The sequence below is a fragment of the Prunus dulcis genome, chromosome 1 (genome assembly GCF_902201215.1).
Source record: "Prunus dulcis chromosome 1, ALMONDv2, whole genome shotgun sequence".
Taxonomy (NCBI): domain Eukaryota; kingdom Viridiplantae; phylum Streptophyta; class Magnoliopsida; order Rosales; family Rosaceae; genus Prunus; species Prunus dulcis.
In genome coordinates, this window is record NC_047650.1 from 25,037,934 (window position 1) to 25,052,581 (window position 14,648).

General features: G+C 38.7%; 4 protein-coding genes and 1 non-coding gene across 9 annotated transcripts; 2 read left to right on the top strand and 3 right to left on the bottom strand.

Moving 5' to 3' along the window:
* The first annotated feature begins 2,412 nt into the window (after positions 1–2,412).
* Positions 2,413–6,052, top strand: LOC117637975 (isopentenyl phosphate kinase-like). 4 transcript variants are annotated; one of them, XM_034373063.1, is made up of 12 exons: positions 2,413–2,625; positions 3,127–3,357; positions 3,576–3,673; positions 3,807–3,849; positions 4,241–4,302; positions 4,427–4,483; positions 4,746–4,781; positions 4,866–4,943; positions 5,169–5,235; positions 5,317–5,379; positions 5,486–5,589; positions 5,659–6,052. In XM_034373063.1, the coding sequence occupies exons 1-12, from the start codon at positions 2,544–2,546 to the stop codon at positions 5,689–5,691; spliced, it is 954 nt and encodes a 317-aa protein (XP_034228954.1). In that variant the 5' UTR covers positions 2,413–2,543; the 3' UTR covers positions 5,692–6,052. The 4 variants fall into 4 exon arrangements, with proteins under 4 accessions (XP_034228954.1, XP_034228946.1, XP_034228962.1 ...); XM_034373055.1 differs by having other exon boundaries at positions 5,669–6,050; XM_034373049.1 differs by having other exon boundaries at positions 2,523–2,625; positions 3,201–3,357; positions 5,669–6,051.
* Positions 6,053–6,424: 372 nt separating this feature from the next.
* On the bottom strand, positions 6,425–8,550 carry LOC117614441 (eukaryotic translation initiation factor 5A-2). Its single transcript, XM_034343255.1, has 5 exons — positions 8,217–8,550; positions 7,398–7,520; positions 7,253–7,309; positions 7,062–7,136; positions 6,425–6,809 (listed from the first exon to the last, which is right to left on the bottom strand). The coding sequence occupies exons 1-5, from the start codon at positions 8,337–8,339 to the stop codon at positions 6,708–6,710; spliced, it is 480 nt and encodes a 159-aa protein (XP_034199146.1). The 5' UTR covers positions 8,340–8,550; the 3' UTR covers positions 6,425–6,707.
* Positions 8,551–9,166: 616 nt separating this feature from the next.
* Positions 9,167–11,927, bottom strand: LOC117614440 (mitotic checkpoint protein BUB3.3). 2 transcript variants are annotated; one of them, XM_034343253.1, is made up of 10 exons: positions 11,633–11,927; positions 11,415–11,545; positions 11,143–11,225; positions 10,582–10,833; positions 10,351–10,423; positions 10,142–10,222; positions 9,986–10,067; positions 9,732–9,832; positions 9,537–9,641; positions 9,167–9,398 (listed from the first exon to the last, which is right to left on the bottom strand). In XM_034343253.1, the coding sequence occupies exons 1-9, from the start codon at positions 11,735–11,737 to the stop codon at positions 9,557–9,559; spliced, it is 993 nt and encodes a 330-aa protein (XP_034199144.1). In that variant the 5' UTR covers positions 11,738–11,927; the 3' UTR covers positions 9,167–9,398; positions 9,537–9,556. The 2 variants fall into 2 exon arrangements, with proteins under 2 accessions (XP_034199144.1, XP_034199145.1); XM_034343254.1 differs by having other exon boundaries at positions 9,523–9,641.
* Positions 11,928–12,029: 102 nt separating this feature from the next.
* TRNAW-CCA lies at positions 12,030–12,101 on the top strand. The gene has a single exon. It is a non-coding gene; the product is annotated as a tRNA-Trp (tRNA).
* A 375-nt stretch (positions 12,102–12,476) lies between these two features.
* Positions 12,477–14,575, bottom strand: LOC117616644 (cell division topological specificity factor homolog, chloroplastic). The gene is made up of 2 exons (XM_034346023.1): positions 14,351–14,575; positions 12,477–13,234 (listed from the first exon to the last, which is right to left on the bottom strand). Exons 1-2 carry the CDS (start codon positions 14,435–14,437, stop codon positions 12,650–12,652), a joined length of 672 nt encoding a protein of 223 aa, XP_034201914.1. The 5' UTR covers positions 14,438–14,575; the 3' UTR covers positions 12,477–12,649.
* Between the last annotated feature and the right edge of the window lie 73 nt (positions 14,576–14,648).

Below are 14,648 nucleotides of genomic sequence, written 5' to 3' on the forward strand. Positions count from 1 at the left end.
AAAAAAGAAGGAAGTCGAAGGGAAAAGAGAAGGAAAAGAAAAAAAATAAATATAAGTATAATAATAAAACAGGTGTGATGGAAGCGTACCTGGGGAATAGGCGAGACTGCTGGAAGACAATCATGGCAGCACATACGCGGGAAACGAGAAGGCACGTCAGTGGCAGAGCTTTGTCCTTTTTTGGGCCAGGTTTGATTATTTGGCCCATCTCACCATTTGCTCATGGCCCCAATAATCAAGGGGGCTAATGTTGAGGCCCAAAAATCCAAGGGGCTAGGCCCAAGGTGATTATTGGCCCAATAGGGACAAGTGAACACAAGAAAATTTAGGGAACAATTAATACGAGCTACGAGCCGCATGCTACGTCAAACAAGCACGTGCGGGGAGACCCAAAACATGCTAACTTTACAAAAACATGCTCACTCCTATTGAACTCGGCTATGGCCTATGATGATAGGATAAAAATCCAAGCACAAGCATAGGGGTCGGAACCGCCATGCCAACACCAAGATGTGTTACAAGCTTAGGTGGGCCCAAGCCACCAAAATTACCCGGGGCTTGCTTGAACGGGTTGTGGTATGGATGGCAACGGGCTTTCACAGGACCCATTGACGAGCCAAGGGAATGGTAGTTTCGGATCACTTGGGGGACCCGAAACTCAAGCCTATTTCCTCGGCCCGAAACACATGGGTTAGCATGAGAGAAGAGAGAGCATGACCCAATACCTTAGAAAAAAGTGTAGAGCCTGTTAGGAAAGGCTGGGACATTTAGAAGGACTAAACATGCTGTTAAGGCACAATTGGCAGGCTGCTTCCGGCAGCTTGACGAAAAGCCCAGCAGATTTACCCAGAGTGACATATTACCAATTCAAAGCCTAGGAGAGAAAAGCCCAGCCCAAACTCCCTGTAAAATATCTGGCCAAGCACGTTTGTCCCTATCCAGGAGAGTCAACGTCAACCCTCTCAAAAAACCAGAGGAAATCCACATGAGTGAGGGGTTTACCCATCGAGTAAAGCACAGCTCCTTTCCCTTCTATTGTCCTGGCAGCTTGCATAGGAAAGGTCGAGAGAAAAGCAAGCGGCTCTTCACCTCTATGAGGAAGGGCCAGCAAAACCGAGATCTTGGAACCACAAATGGGTTCCTTACCCATGTGTCCTGGGCGGCCGGGATTCATCAAAGAAGACGAAGTGGGGGAAAACAATGGAAAGAGGAAGGGAAAGTATGACGGAATTAGGACCCTTAGCAGCTATAAAAGGAGGACTTCTGCTACCCAGAAGAACCAACCCATTTTTCCAGAGCTCGACCAAGCATTGTCAAGCAACTGGAAATCTACTCAAGCCACCCATCTCCTCCTCCATTCGTTTTCTTCCTCCATTAGGAAGGAAACCAGCCAAACCTTCCTTTGCCTGCTCTAAACCTCATCCTCCATAGGAAAACTCATCTCTCTCTCTCAAAATTGCTAAACCTGTGAAAGCCTAGCTCCCATGCCACATGCTCTCCAAGCCAAGCTCTTCCGCAAAACTGGTTAAGTTTGTTTGGGCTATTAGTGAAGGAAGCTTGAGAGTGTTTGCGTAACAGTTTCATCAGATTCTGTGAAAAACACTCTTCCAGGCGCTTGGTATCGAACCCAGGCACTTGGGGAATTTTGCTCACTTCTCTTCTTACGGCAGCCCAAGCCCATCCGTCAGGCTGCTGGAACAAAAAGCCCCAACAATTATAAAGTAACCAAATTACACCTACTCCCGATGGCAAAATTGGAATTTCTGGATGGATAACTAAATTAGGGTCGGGGTGTTACAGTTCCATTTCTCATATTTATAGAGAACAAAACAATGTTACTGACCATATGGCTCATATGGGTCAAAATTTCAATTTGGGTTATCATGTTGTTGATCTTCCTCTCCTTCTATTATAAGCCTCTTGGCAAATGATTTTGTTAGGATTACCACTGCTAGGCTTGTCCCATTGTAGTTTTTTTATTTTTTATTTTTTATTTTTTGGTTTTCCTTGGGCTTCAACTTTCAATGTAACAAAAAAAGAAAAAAAAAAAAAAAAAGGTCATTTGGATTCAAACAGGAGATCACAATTCTGCAAGTCAAGGCGACTAGACCATGTTGGCATTTGACCCATCAACTTAATACAGGTCTAAAACTGTAATGCGGCCTTACAATTATCAATTAAAGTTGAGAACTTTTTTTAGCTAATTGGGAAATAAGTTGTCCACAAAAAAACTCACTTTAGGAAAAAACCAAAACTTTTCCGAAGAAGATAGAAAAATCCATCAACTTTCAAACCAAAAACATGCAAATGTAAAGAATTCTTTAGATAATCCAAAAATAAGTAAGGACATTTTTGTCCATTTAAATTTCTTTTAAAAATATCTCTCTCTTTTGTCATTTTCCAAAATGTCCCAAGAAAATAACCTCGGAGGAACTTTGTTTTGAGCTCTGACTCCATTGACCGCGTGCGAATCTGCTGCACCTTAAACTTCACAGAGAAAAGAAAAGCCCAGAGCTTTAGATCAATAACCCAGACATTGCAAAATGGAGGTGAGCAACACAAAGCAGCAGCACCAAAGCGCTTCTATCAGTCTCACGAAACCAGTTCGTTGCATTGTCAAACTCGGTCTGGTTCTTTACCCCCCTTATTTTTATTTAATCTTATTTTGTTCCCTTTGGTAGAATTTAATCGCCACAACACTAGAACTTAATCAGTTTGTGAAGCCTTTATAGACCCTCATTTATAGTTTTTTTTTCTTCTTCTGACCCAGAAAACTAATTGCCCAAATAAAGAAGGTCTATAAAAGTCAATTTGGGATACTTGATTAATGGGCAGCTGATAAATTTTAATCCCATCTTGTGTTTATTTACTGCTTCAATAATGGAACTTTTAATGGAATCAATATAAATTGAGGAAACACATTTCGTTTTGAATTTGGGCGAATCTTATGTTATGTCACTTGTCACTAAAGAAGCTAATATGGATGAATGGTTGTTTTGTTCATCATAGTAATATATGTGACATATATTTTACTTTAAGAATATGAAAGTTACACAAGAGGTGTTGCAAAGGATTTGTTCATATAGTTTCTATAGGTTGTTACAATAAGATTTTTATATAGTGTAGGAGGTGCAGCAATTACTTGCAAGAATGAATTAGAGACCATAAATGAAGAAAATCTGAAGACAGTTTCCTCGCAGCTGAGGCAATCAATGACCACGGGGTTGAATTCTGGGGAGGTTCTTGGGATGGATTGGAGCAAGCAACCTGGAGAATCAGAAATTTCATCTACCCTAAGTGATTTTGAAGATCAGCCAGTTGTGGATTCCAGCCCTTTTATAGTTGTTCATGGAGCAGGTTAGATGCTTGTCTTAATTCATGAATGGGAACTTGGTTAGATTGAACTGTGAAAAATATTGTACGGATAAATGGTAAATCTTGGCCATTTGTTTCCTACAATTTGTACCACAATGGAAACATCAGTATAAGTACATTGCATCTCTGCAGAACTCAATCTTCTATGTAGTCTTTTCAACCAGTTCTAAAGATATTTGTGTCTACAATGGTGGCTTCAGGTTCTTTTGGGCATTTTCAAGCTAGTAAATCTGGGGTCCATAAAGGTGGACTGTACCAACCCCTTGTGAAGGCTGGTTTTGTTGCCACACGCATCTCTGTAAGATATGCCGCCTTGTTGAATTCTTTTATGTTCATTGAGTCTTTATCACAACTATAAATTTTTCTTTAAGTTCACTTTCGTCTCTTGCAGATTATTTCCATGTGTATCATGTTTACTTCAATTATTTCAGGTTACAAAGCTCAATCTTGAAATTGTTAGAGCGCTAGCTAGGGGTACTGATCTACCTATTTCAATCCAACTTCAGAGAAAATTTTCATTCTATCTCTATCTATATACCTTTTTCACATCTTATATTCCGTGCAAGGGTTTAGGGTTTATACTGATTTTCTCAGTTTTAGGCTAACAATGTCTCTTATGTATCAGATACTATGAGCTAAATGTTGAAGAAAATTAGTTATTTAATCGATTCTTTAGTTAATTTGGCTGATCAGTATTTGTACGCAGCTTGCTCAGGAATGCTACAAACATTGTTTTATCTATTTTGTGTGGCTCTCAAAGCTGCATGAAACTGTCATTTCCCAATCCTGATTTCATGGTTGCTATTTATCTGCTTAACTGGACCATACTTTCACTCTCATGAGTTTTGTTGTGCTTTCCTTTCAGAGGGTATTCCTTCCATAGGAATGTCTCCATTTTCATGTGGATGGTCAACCCGTGAAAGAAATGTCAGTAGCTTGATTACACTTAAGCTTTGGTCCTGAAGTTATTTAACGGTCCATTTCCTTTTTATTAATTATTTGGGCGAGTAACTAATTTTCTTTTTCTAACTTAAGTTTCCTGTTTCTGCAGATAGCTTCAGCTGATTTATCTGCAGTGGCTAAGGCTATTGAATCTGGTTTAGTACCTGTAAGTTTGTATTCTTTAATTGACAATGATAATTTCAAGGCTCAGTATTACTACCATTCATCCTGTCATTTCTATTTTCCTGTTTTGAACTTTCTTTTTTGAACTTTTTTTTAAACAGAAATATTGCCTGGTTGGCATTAAGAATACAAATAGTTTGATTGGATATGTTTTGTGTTATGTTTGATGTATGCTTAATGTTGGTTTCTACTTTTCTTCTCTCATGTTTGCTTGTTACTAATCTTGATTGTTACATGTTTCCCAGGTTTTGCATGGAGATGCCGTGCTCGATGACTTACTGGTTTGGTCTCTCTTACAGAAATGCACTAGCTTATTGCTTTAATGAACTTGTACTGATACCTTGTTAATGGATTCTACTAATCAGGACTGTACCATCTTGAGTGGAGATGCCATCATCAGTCATCTTGCAGCCCACTTGAAGCCTGAATACGTTGTTTTTCTCGTATCCACCATGTCTGAATGGAAAATTTTCATGCATTTATTTTTTGGGAATTGACATCTGAATACAATCCATAACTTGATAGTTGATATAGATGTCTTGGGAGTTAAATCAACCTAAAAGAATCTTTTTCTGGTGAAACTTTATCTCGAACTGTTCTAGTAAGTAGTAAATTATCATCTGATACGAGTGGATAAATGTTTGTTTTCATATTAATGAGGTCTTAAGACTGATGTTTTGGGAGTTTATGATCGTCCACCATCAGATCCAAATGCAGTACTCTTGAGAGAAATTGGTAAGGAATGGATTTGTGCATGAATGAAATTTTGTGTTGATTTGTCAAATTGCGATGGCTCATCCAAAGTTTCAACTGCAGCTGTGGCTAAAGATGGGAGCTGGTCGATCGAGAAGCCAACATTTCAGAACAAGAACAAGCAAGGTGAGCAAGATTGCTGCAGTTTTAACATCACAATAACTGAAGGGGTCCTTTGTAGCAGTGTTTGTCTAAATGGTGTACATATTGATGGTGGTTGTCATGTCGACAGTTGAAACAAGTGTAGCAGCCCATGATACAACCGGTGGAATGCTGACCAAGATATCTGAAGCTGCAGCGATTGCGAAACTCGGAATTGATGTATATATTGTAAAGGTAAATATTTAATCCTTCCCTCAATTTCCACCCCTTCCACTCCTACTACGTGTAACCTGAGATATTTAGCTGGGTACAGGCAGCTACGAGCCATGCATTTAAGGCCTTTAGTGGAGAATTGAAAGGCAACCTTCCTGAAGACTGGCTTGGAACTGCGATCCGGTTTTCCAATAAATGAATTACAATCGATCTAACAGAGGAGGCAGAGATATGGAGAGGGGGAGCAACGAAATGGGAATATGGAAGTTTTTCTCCTCACAGAGGTTTTGAAAGGCAGCATTTGGAAAAGACCAATAAGGGCATCTGGAGAAGACGTAAACAAACAGGATGAATTGTCACAACACAAGATCAGAAGGCTGATTGTTAGACATTAGAATAAACTTATCATGTTCTACAACGGCCATGAAACTCATTTTTTATGCGAGAAAATATGTACGGATAGAAAACGCATTATTGTTGTTATTAACATATGGTTAACAACTATGGCTCCTTAGTCATTTAGCCGACTCTCAAACAATTGGACAAGTATCCCAATCAGAGAGTTGAACACCGCACTCGGGGTTGTGCCGTATACGATCAAAGAACGGCCCGACTCATAACAAAGTACAGAAACACAATGACCATAGTCGAATTTTCCAGTTTTGATTTTGGGGAAATTGGATAGCAAACGACAGAAAAAACCTTTAACGTTACCGAAGGCAAGCAAGAGAGCACGAACATATTCGACTTCGAAGTTGATACACTGGTTTATTATAAAGAGCCGAAATATTCAAGTAACAATTCATGCGAAACCAATAGCACAAGGTGATGCGAAATCCAGAAAGAAATGATCCAGTGCGGGCAAAAACCAAACCATGAAATTGCAAGTCTAAAACAAGTAAAGGTACTATACAGTCTCCAATATAACTCACCAATACCATGAAATTGGGCATGGTTCTTCAGACAGTAAACAGAACAAAAATATTGATAATGACAAGCTAATTAATGGCAACATCCACTTATAAGCCAAGGCCACCTCTAATCAAGAAAAGCTCCTGAATGGTGACCTCCAAACATACTATTAACCGTCCCAGTTTCAATTTGAAAACTAAAAGTGCTCCAGAAGAACCATAGCGTGACTATTTTGGACCAATGTCCTTGAGAGCACAAATCTGCTCCTCTCCCATAGCAGACATGACAGAAACAACCAGATCCTTCCCCTCACCAAAGCCATCCTTGATCTGCATCACATCCCAGGAAATACAATACCAATTAAGACAATAAACAACAGGAAACAGAATCAGAAAGGAAGCTTATAAAAGAAAGGGAGAGTTTTTTTTAATAGAACATGGTGCTCTACTTACCCAAAAATGTGTGAACATAATAATGACCACATGCAGATAAATTATTATGTTCACACTACATGAGAAATTCAATCAACCACTACATAAATAACTCATACAGCACATAGTCCATATTACAAAATCACTAACCTGCGTAAGCAGACTGTCATCGGTTGGAAGCCTCAGGTCATCCTTGGTGTTACCATTCTCAGTCAGCAGACTCACCTTTAGCAAGCAGCAGAAAAATGATGAAGTCAGGTTAAACCCTTATAACATAGCATGAGTATGCAATAACTAGAAAGCATTTTTATTTATAAGAACTATGGAAAGTGTGAACTTACAAATCCATCCTCAGAGATATCAATCAGCTGGTAGTCAGTACGGTTGACATGGGGAACCTATGACACAAACATAAAGACATTGATATACCCAAAAAAGAAGAAGATATTCTTGAATGATTAGACAAAATACTAAAGAGGTTCGTACATCACAATTGTGGGACGAGGGAACAATATCCTCAAGCTTCTTGGCGGTGAAGATATCAATACCAACAAAGTGACACTTGGCATGTCCGTGTTTTCCAGTCTTGGAAGTGGAAACCTCCACAACCTGTTACAAAAAAGAGAAAAAAGAAAGCAAACCAACAAACACTCCCCTAGTTAGGTGCGCATCTATGTTTACAAATTCGCAAGTATGACAACGAGGAGGAACTGCATATAATAAGCAATTCACAAATAAATTCTCAGCAAGGCCACAGACAGCTACGAAAAAATTAGCAGAAAGTTAACATATTATTCAGATAGAGCAGTGAATTGATATGTACATGTATACATAAAGAGGTTGAAGGTCTTCAGATCGAAGCATACACATCACGAACCCATAATTAATTTTTTTCAGCTTACAAAACTCACAATTAATTTCAGTCACATGCAGATGGTTATTATTAGAACGGTAAATCTGAATCATAAAGTGTGGAAGGACCTCACATTAACTACATCAAAATTACAGAATTTCATATGCGATCGATCAGCTAAACACTACCTAATCTGTCGGGAAAAAGAAAATCGAAAACAAAAAAAAATCCTAACAAAAATCAAATCCGATCTCGATGAATCTTTTCCACAGATTGACTAGAAGAACAACCAGCTTGATCGTGCCCAATTATACCATATCATAACTACCAATAGAAAGAACACTCTACAGAACGAAACAGTGATCGAATAAAAGTAGGAGAAGATCTATAAGCAAAGTCCTAAACGGCATTCAGATCGGAAGAGAATCGGCGAGAAAACGAAGAGATCGAACCTTGCAGGGCCTGCCCTTGATGACAATGTAACCGTTCTTGCGGATGGTGCCAGCTTGCTGAGGATAGGTCTTGGAAGCTCCGGCGTCAGCCTTGGATTCGAAGTGGTGCTCCTCGTCCGACATGGCTAGTTCTGAGCGCTGAGAGAGACAGAGAAGGAGTGAAGAGAGGATCAAGGGAGAGACGAGAAGCGGAAGAGAGGGATTTGGGAAAGTGGGTATTTATATTATAGGAAGGGTGGATTATTAAGGAAATTGGAAGAGAGGAAAGAGCACTCTAGGGTTTCTGGATCAAGCAATTTTATTATATTCTTCGGGTTATGGAAAGGGGGTGAGGGTCGCTGTCCACCGTTGGATTGCTTGACTCTTCACGGACGGATCTGATTAGAATATCGTTAGTTAGCGTTATGTTGACGCTCGAATGGTAAATGGGCACGTGGGCTGCTCATCCATAAAGAGACTGTAGATTCAGATATTTTTTTATGCAATATGCCGCACAACTTCTATTTTCGATTTTTTTTTTCTTTTTTTAGTTGCTCTTTTCTTTTGGGCTCTCCTAATCATGGGCTATGCAGTAGTGAAACTGAAAAATAAACCCATTTATGGTGTAGTTTCATTGCTTCCATTTTGAGTTATCAAAACGAAAAAAAAAAAGAAGAAAAAAATTTCGTACTTTCTTGACTTCAATAAACATAATTCTTATTGAATTCACAACATAAATGAACTTATGAATAACATAATCATTTTACAGGAAGTAATTTTGCGCAGCTCGAGCTAAATAAGCAAGGAATTTGTAGCTTAAATGGTTAAGAGCAGTTACCCCTACATCCAAGGTCCTATGCTCAAATGCCCTCCTCCCCAATATCGCTTGTATATTTAATTAAAAGAACTTGAGTCAAATGGCTTCACAGATTTGCAGGCTAATGTGGAAGGTTCACATTAATACAAACAAATAAACAAGCATGCTTCATACAACCAGTAGAGCAAAACCCATGAAAGTAGTTTCTGTCTAGAAGAACATTACAAAAGTTAACACCATTCTACAACAGGTGCAGTTCCTAAAATTCTAGATTTTGCAGCTGACTATTCATCCAATTTCGGTGGGTATAGCATTCCCTTCATGTTCAGGAAGGGCAACACTTAATATACAAGGACGCCACGAGCATCATAACTTTACACATGATCCTGAAATTTGGGCAAATTTTGAGTACATTTAGTTAGTCCAAAGGCTTTGATTCCATAGTCCAAGATATCAGAAGTGAGTTTGGCTCATCCTAGATTAAACATCAGCATCCAACCTATTGAGTACCTGTAGATCTTTACCTTCATTTGACTGTGTACAATTATCTTCTACTTGAACTTCCAACAGATACAGATCTCATGTTGTCATTGTCAACTTCATGTATGAATACCAAAGGAGGCTCTTCTCTGACAAATGGAATCACACATGAGAAATATAGAACGCTGACAGTAATAAAGGACACAGAAAAAGTGAATCACAGTGCAAAATTTACTAACATTTCATTAGCTTCTTGATATGTGTAGCTTGATGCGACAGCCAGAAGTTGTCCCTTGTGATTGTACGATAAGGATGCCACACTGTTTGGGTTTCTAGGCAACTGAAAATATGTGGAGGTTACAGAAGCAAATAGAAAATAGTAAGGCCTGAGCACACTTCAACAATTAAATCAACTATGTCAAGCAATTAAGGCAAAATACATTCACTTTGATAGGAGAATAAGCAAAATCCACGCAAATTTAGTGAAAAATACCTGAAACAGCCTCCTTTTGCTTGTAGCATCCCATGCAGTAACATAACCCTCATTGTCACCAGTAACAAAGGCACCGTAGATGCTAGATCAGACACATCAAATAAAAAGTAAGTTTTCATTATGGAAGTTGGTTAAAGCAGATAGAGTTACACATACATCGGATTGAATACAATGTCATTCACCGACACCAGATGATATTTGCTGTCAGTTGACTTTGGATGACACCGGAACATATATCTGAGACAAACGTTAGAGCATCTGTGAGAAAATTCATGACAGAGTGTGACTCAAGCCCAAAAGAATAAATATTGCATATCATGGCAGGCTTGGGCATGCTAATAATAACATAGACTCTGAGAATTGACCTGATGTCATCTGAATTCGATGGGCTGGAAATCTCCAATGCTACACGTCCATCTACTGAGCCAACTGCAAACCCTGCAAAGACAATTCAAAGACTTGTATAAAATACAAGTTGTGATTTGTAATGCTAAATCAACAAGTGGACATAGAGTCAATATAAAGAATTTAATTCAAGCAAACATTTGGTAGGATGTTCTAATGAGCTACTGCTACTTGAAGTATTGTAATAGTACCTTTAGCATACGGAATTGAACTAACACATACAATCTGAACACCCATATGCGAATCTTTTGATTGAAATGGTTTTTCTAGCCTGCGCAAATCATATACATATATTGATGCTCCAACGGCTACCATCATATCAAAGCCTGAGAGTGACATGGACATCACCTCTGAATCCATATTTCTTACACACGCAATACCCTTCGGCGTACGTGTGTCCCATGACAATATCTTCTTATCCAAACCAGCAGTGATTACTTGGCCTACAACAATTTTAAGAGAAAACTTGATAACAATTATGTTCGGTACTATAAAGAATAAACTAGAAATGCAGTTATGGTAATCCCTAGCTTTATGAAATTTTATGCAGAAGATTTATATACAAATACTATCAAAACTTTCATTATCCTTGTTAATTCTATCACCTAACAAAAAAGTAACTTCACTTTTTCCCTAGCATCTACAGAAAATTTGAAAACAGAAACCAACACTTGTGTAAAGTTTAAAGGCTATATTTAGAAGGTAAATAAGAATCCAATAACAATGAGAATAAAATAGTACTGGTAGCTTACAGGTTTCATCAGAATATCCAACACACGTTGATGTGTCATCATGATTTCCAATTGAATCATGAATTCCAGAATGCAAGTCATACCTTGAACACATGAAACACAAAATCCCAGAAAATTCAAATGTTAGAAGAAAACATAAGAAACTCAGAACAGTCCCAGACATTAGAACCAGCTTAAGATTAAATACCTCTCAGAAAATTATTATTACCCCTGAATTAAAACTGCAAATTACAACATCAAGGATGTGATTAAAGTTCATTTCAATCGCATACCTTCTAATGAAGCCATCAGAGCCAGCGCTAAAAGCGACGGACTCGTTCTGGAAGCAACAATCGAGGAGCGCAGCTTCCGACGAAGCTTCTAACCTGAGTGCCGAGTTTCCGACGTCGTACAATCTCAGGCTCTGCGCAAAGAAACGACTTTTATTATTGAAAAGCCAAAAGTGCTATGAACTCCACATTGTTGAGCCTAAAAGTATAGTACCACTCACAGAGTCCCAAGAAGAGATGAGGAGGTTGTCCGATTTCGGAGCGAACCGGATTCTGGAAATTGCATCTCGGATCGGGTTTTCGAACTTCAAGGCAGCTCCGCTCATTTTGGTGCACTTACAGACCGAACTTACTCAACGCATCGAAACAGAGAACGAACATGGAACTGGGGACAGGGACAGAAAGCTCAGTAATTTCTTCAGAATTAACGAGAACGGGAGACGATTCGCCTCTTTAGGTTCCAGAAAACCCTAGAACTTGGCCAGTGAAGATTTGGGAGGGAGAGGACACCTGAAAAGTTCCCGCTCAATGAGGAATAATTATCTGCTGAATTTAAATTCAGGCCATATTAGTACTTAATGATTTAATATCTATTTAGTGATGAGTCTAACAACAAGTGGATCCGTGGCGCAATGGTAGCGCGTCTGACTCCAGATCAGAAGGTTGCGTGTTCGATTCACGTCGGGTTCAATCCCCGCTTGTTTTCCCTTTTTTGTTATTGTTATTATTATTATTTCTGGAGTTTTTTTGTTTGCTATTTATTTTCTTTTTGAAGATATATCAACCAATAATTTTTTTTTGTTTATATTGAAGGACCAATATCAACGTGGTATTAATGAGTTTTGTTTTTGCTTAAATTTGTATTTTCGGGTCTTTTGGACAATACCAATAACTGATCCCACAAAAAGCATATTCACCTATATGTACAGGCTCCCTAAAGATTGTGCTTAAGAGTCAAGACCACTGATGTTATCAACAAAAAACAGGCTTGGATATCATACCAGTCACAAAATCTGTCATGAACTTGATAAGCTGACTAACAGACAAAATCACACACTGCTAAAGTTAATTAAAGCCAAAATTAAAACCAAACCGTGGATTCGATTCAACAGATGAAAAACACATCTCTAATCGCCTTACAGGATTTTTTCATTTATGTACAGAAGAACAAGGTCCAATCCCAACATTTAAAAGAGAAACACAACCTATTTCTTGAACCTAAAACTCATTGTGTTCCTTTAGTCAGGAATGAAGAAATCAAACTTGACATCAACAGAACCAGAACTTTCTCCAGTATCTTTGTACTCAATATTTGTTATGGTTCCAGTCTCGTCTCCAATCTGATATTCTGGCTTAACCCGTCTTACAGGCACCGTGACGGAGTAAATGGTTCCCACATCTGTATCAGCAGACACACTCAGCTGAACTTTGTCTCGTGATTCTATCTCAACAAAATCTGATAGAGCATGCACAATGTTGTTGACAATCATCCTTTTAGCCTCATCACTAACTGCACACCGGTCAGAGAAGAGGATCATCTTCAAGCGCTGCTTGGCAATATTTGCATTAGAGCTCCTTCTAGTTGTTGGAGACGGGAACATTATTTTCCAAGCCAAGTTTAAACGGTCCAAGAAACTCATGTTGATGGCATTAAGGAGGAAGCTCTCGGAATCTTGGCTGCTTGACTTCGATGAGAGTTGAAAATCTCCACTCAATCGCTTGGAATGTTGACGAATACTGCGTCTATCAAATGACATACTGGGCCACTTCAGTGCAATGTCAGAAATGCTAGATCCTCCATTTGAAAAGCTAGCAAAGTCTACCTATAACACAAAACAAAACTTGGTAGTTGAGCAGACTCAGAGGAAGACGTTTGCATATATAATTAAACCATCTGATGAAATTTGAAAATTAGGAGCAAGTTCACTTGATGGGTTCTCAATATTAAAATGAAAGTGAGGATTTCTTTCCCTTCATGAATAAGGAAAAAACGTTAGGGGCACCATCAGAGCAACCATACAGATCATTGCAAGTAACCAACCATAAAGAAATGAAACACTTCAATTTCTACTTCAACTTAAGTTAGAAGAATAAACTTAACTGTGGATACAAACACCAGGGGAGATCTTAATTAGATACCATAGCTGAATGGATAACTCAAAGGCAATCTAGAATCGATCACCTAGATGACAAACCCAATCCAATATGACAGCAAAGGAAGAAAACAAGCAAGTATTAATCTGACGAACACGATGGTCAGCTTGATGATGACTATGACAAGAAGTCCACAATCACAATGTCATATCTGCTTTCAGTTTTACCTAAGAGTGCTCCATTTAGACATATCCCACTTAAACATAAAATAAAAAAAACCCTTCAGTGAACAATAAGCGAGTGTATTCATTTGCTTACCTCTTTACATGACCTTAAGACTTGGAGACTAGACTCAGAAGACAGACGATATTAAGTGAAATCCGAGTCAAATGAGATACAAGCAATACTTTCAAGGACCTTCATTCTACCACCGCAGCATTTTCCTTTTAGATAACAGTCCAGCGGGAAATACAATTCAGGTTAATGCGCATAAATTACCGAATTTCACCTTCTTTTTGTCTGTGAACTTGAGCTTCAAAAGTAACTGGTAGTTTAGCAACAATGATTCAAACTTATGTTCTATGGCAGACCCCAATTCTTAAACATCTCCGTCTTCCAACTAAGGAAACGTTGTCTACAAGGGGAAAGAGTGAATCGGTATCGCACAGTTGACCTCAACCAAAACCCAAAGTTTCAGTTCATTTCTCACGCTTTCCCGAGAACCAAACAGCCCAGAAAGCGAAATATGACGAAATGCATGAAACCCACTTCAAATTAGAAACAAAATGACAAAAATACATGAGAATTAACACTGGCAAGAAAAGGGTCAAGAAAAAAACTCAGACCTTTGAATTGGGCAAAGAGCTCCGGAGAGAGTGCGTTGTGTGAGAAGCCAGTGTTGCTGAGACCCTCAGATCACCAAAAACAGCCATATTTCGACTTCAGTCTCTCTGCTCAGATACTCGTTGTACTCCTCGCGCTTTCCGTTTGCTCAAAGGGACTGGCTTTCAGCCTTTCAATTTCAAGGGCTCTGGTTTGTTTCTGGACAAAATAAAAAATAAAAAAATAAAAAAATAAAGGGGGTTTTAGGTTGTTGAGCAATAAACACTGCACGTCGTTTATTTTCATATAAAACGAGATGTC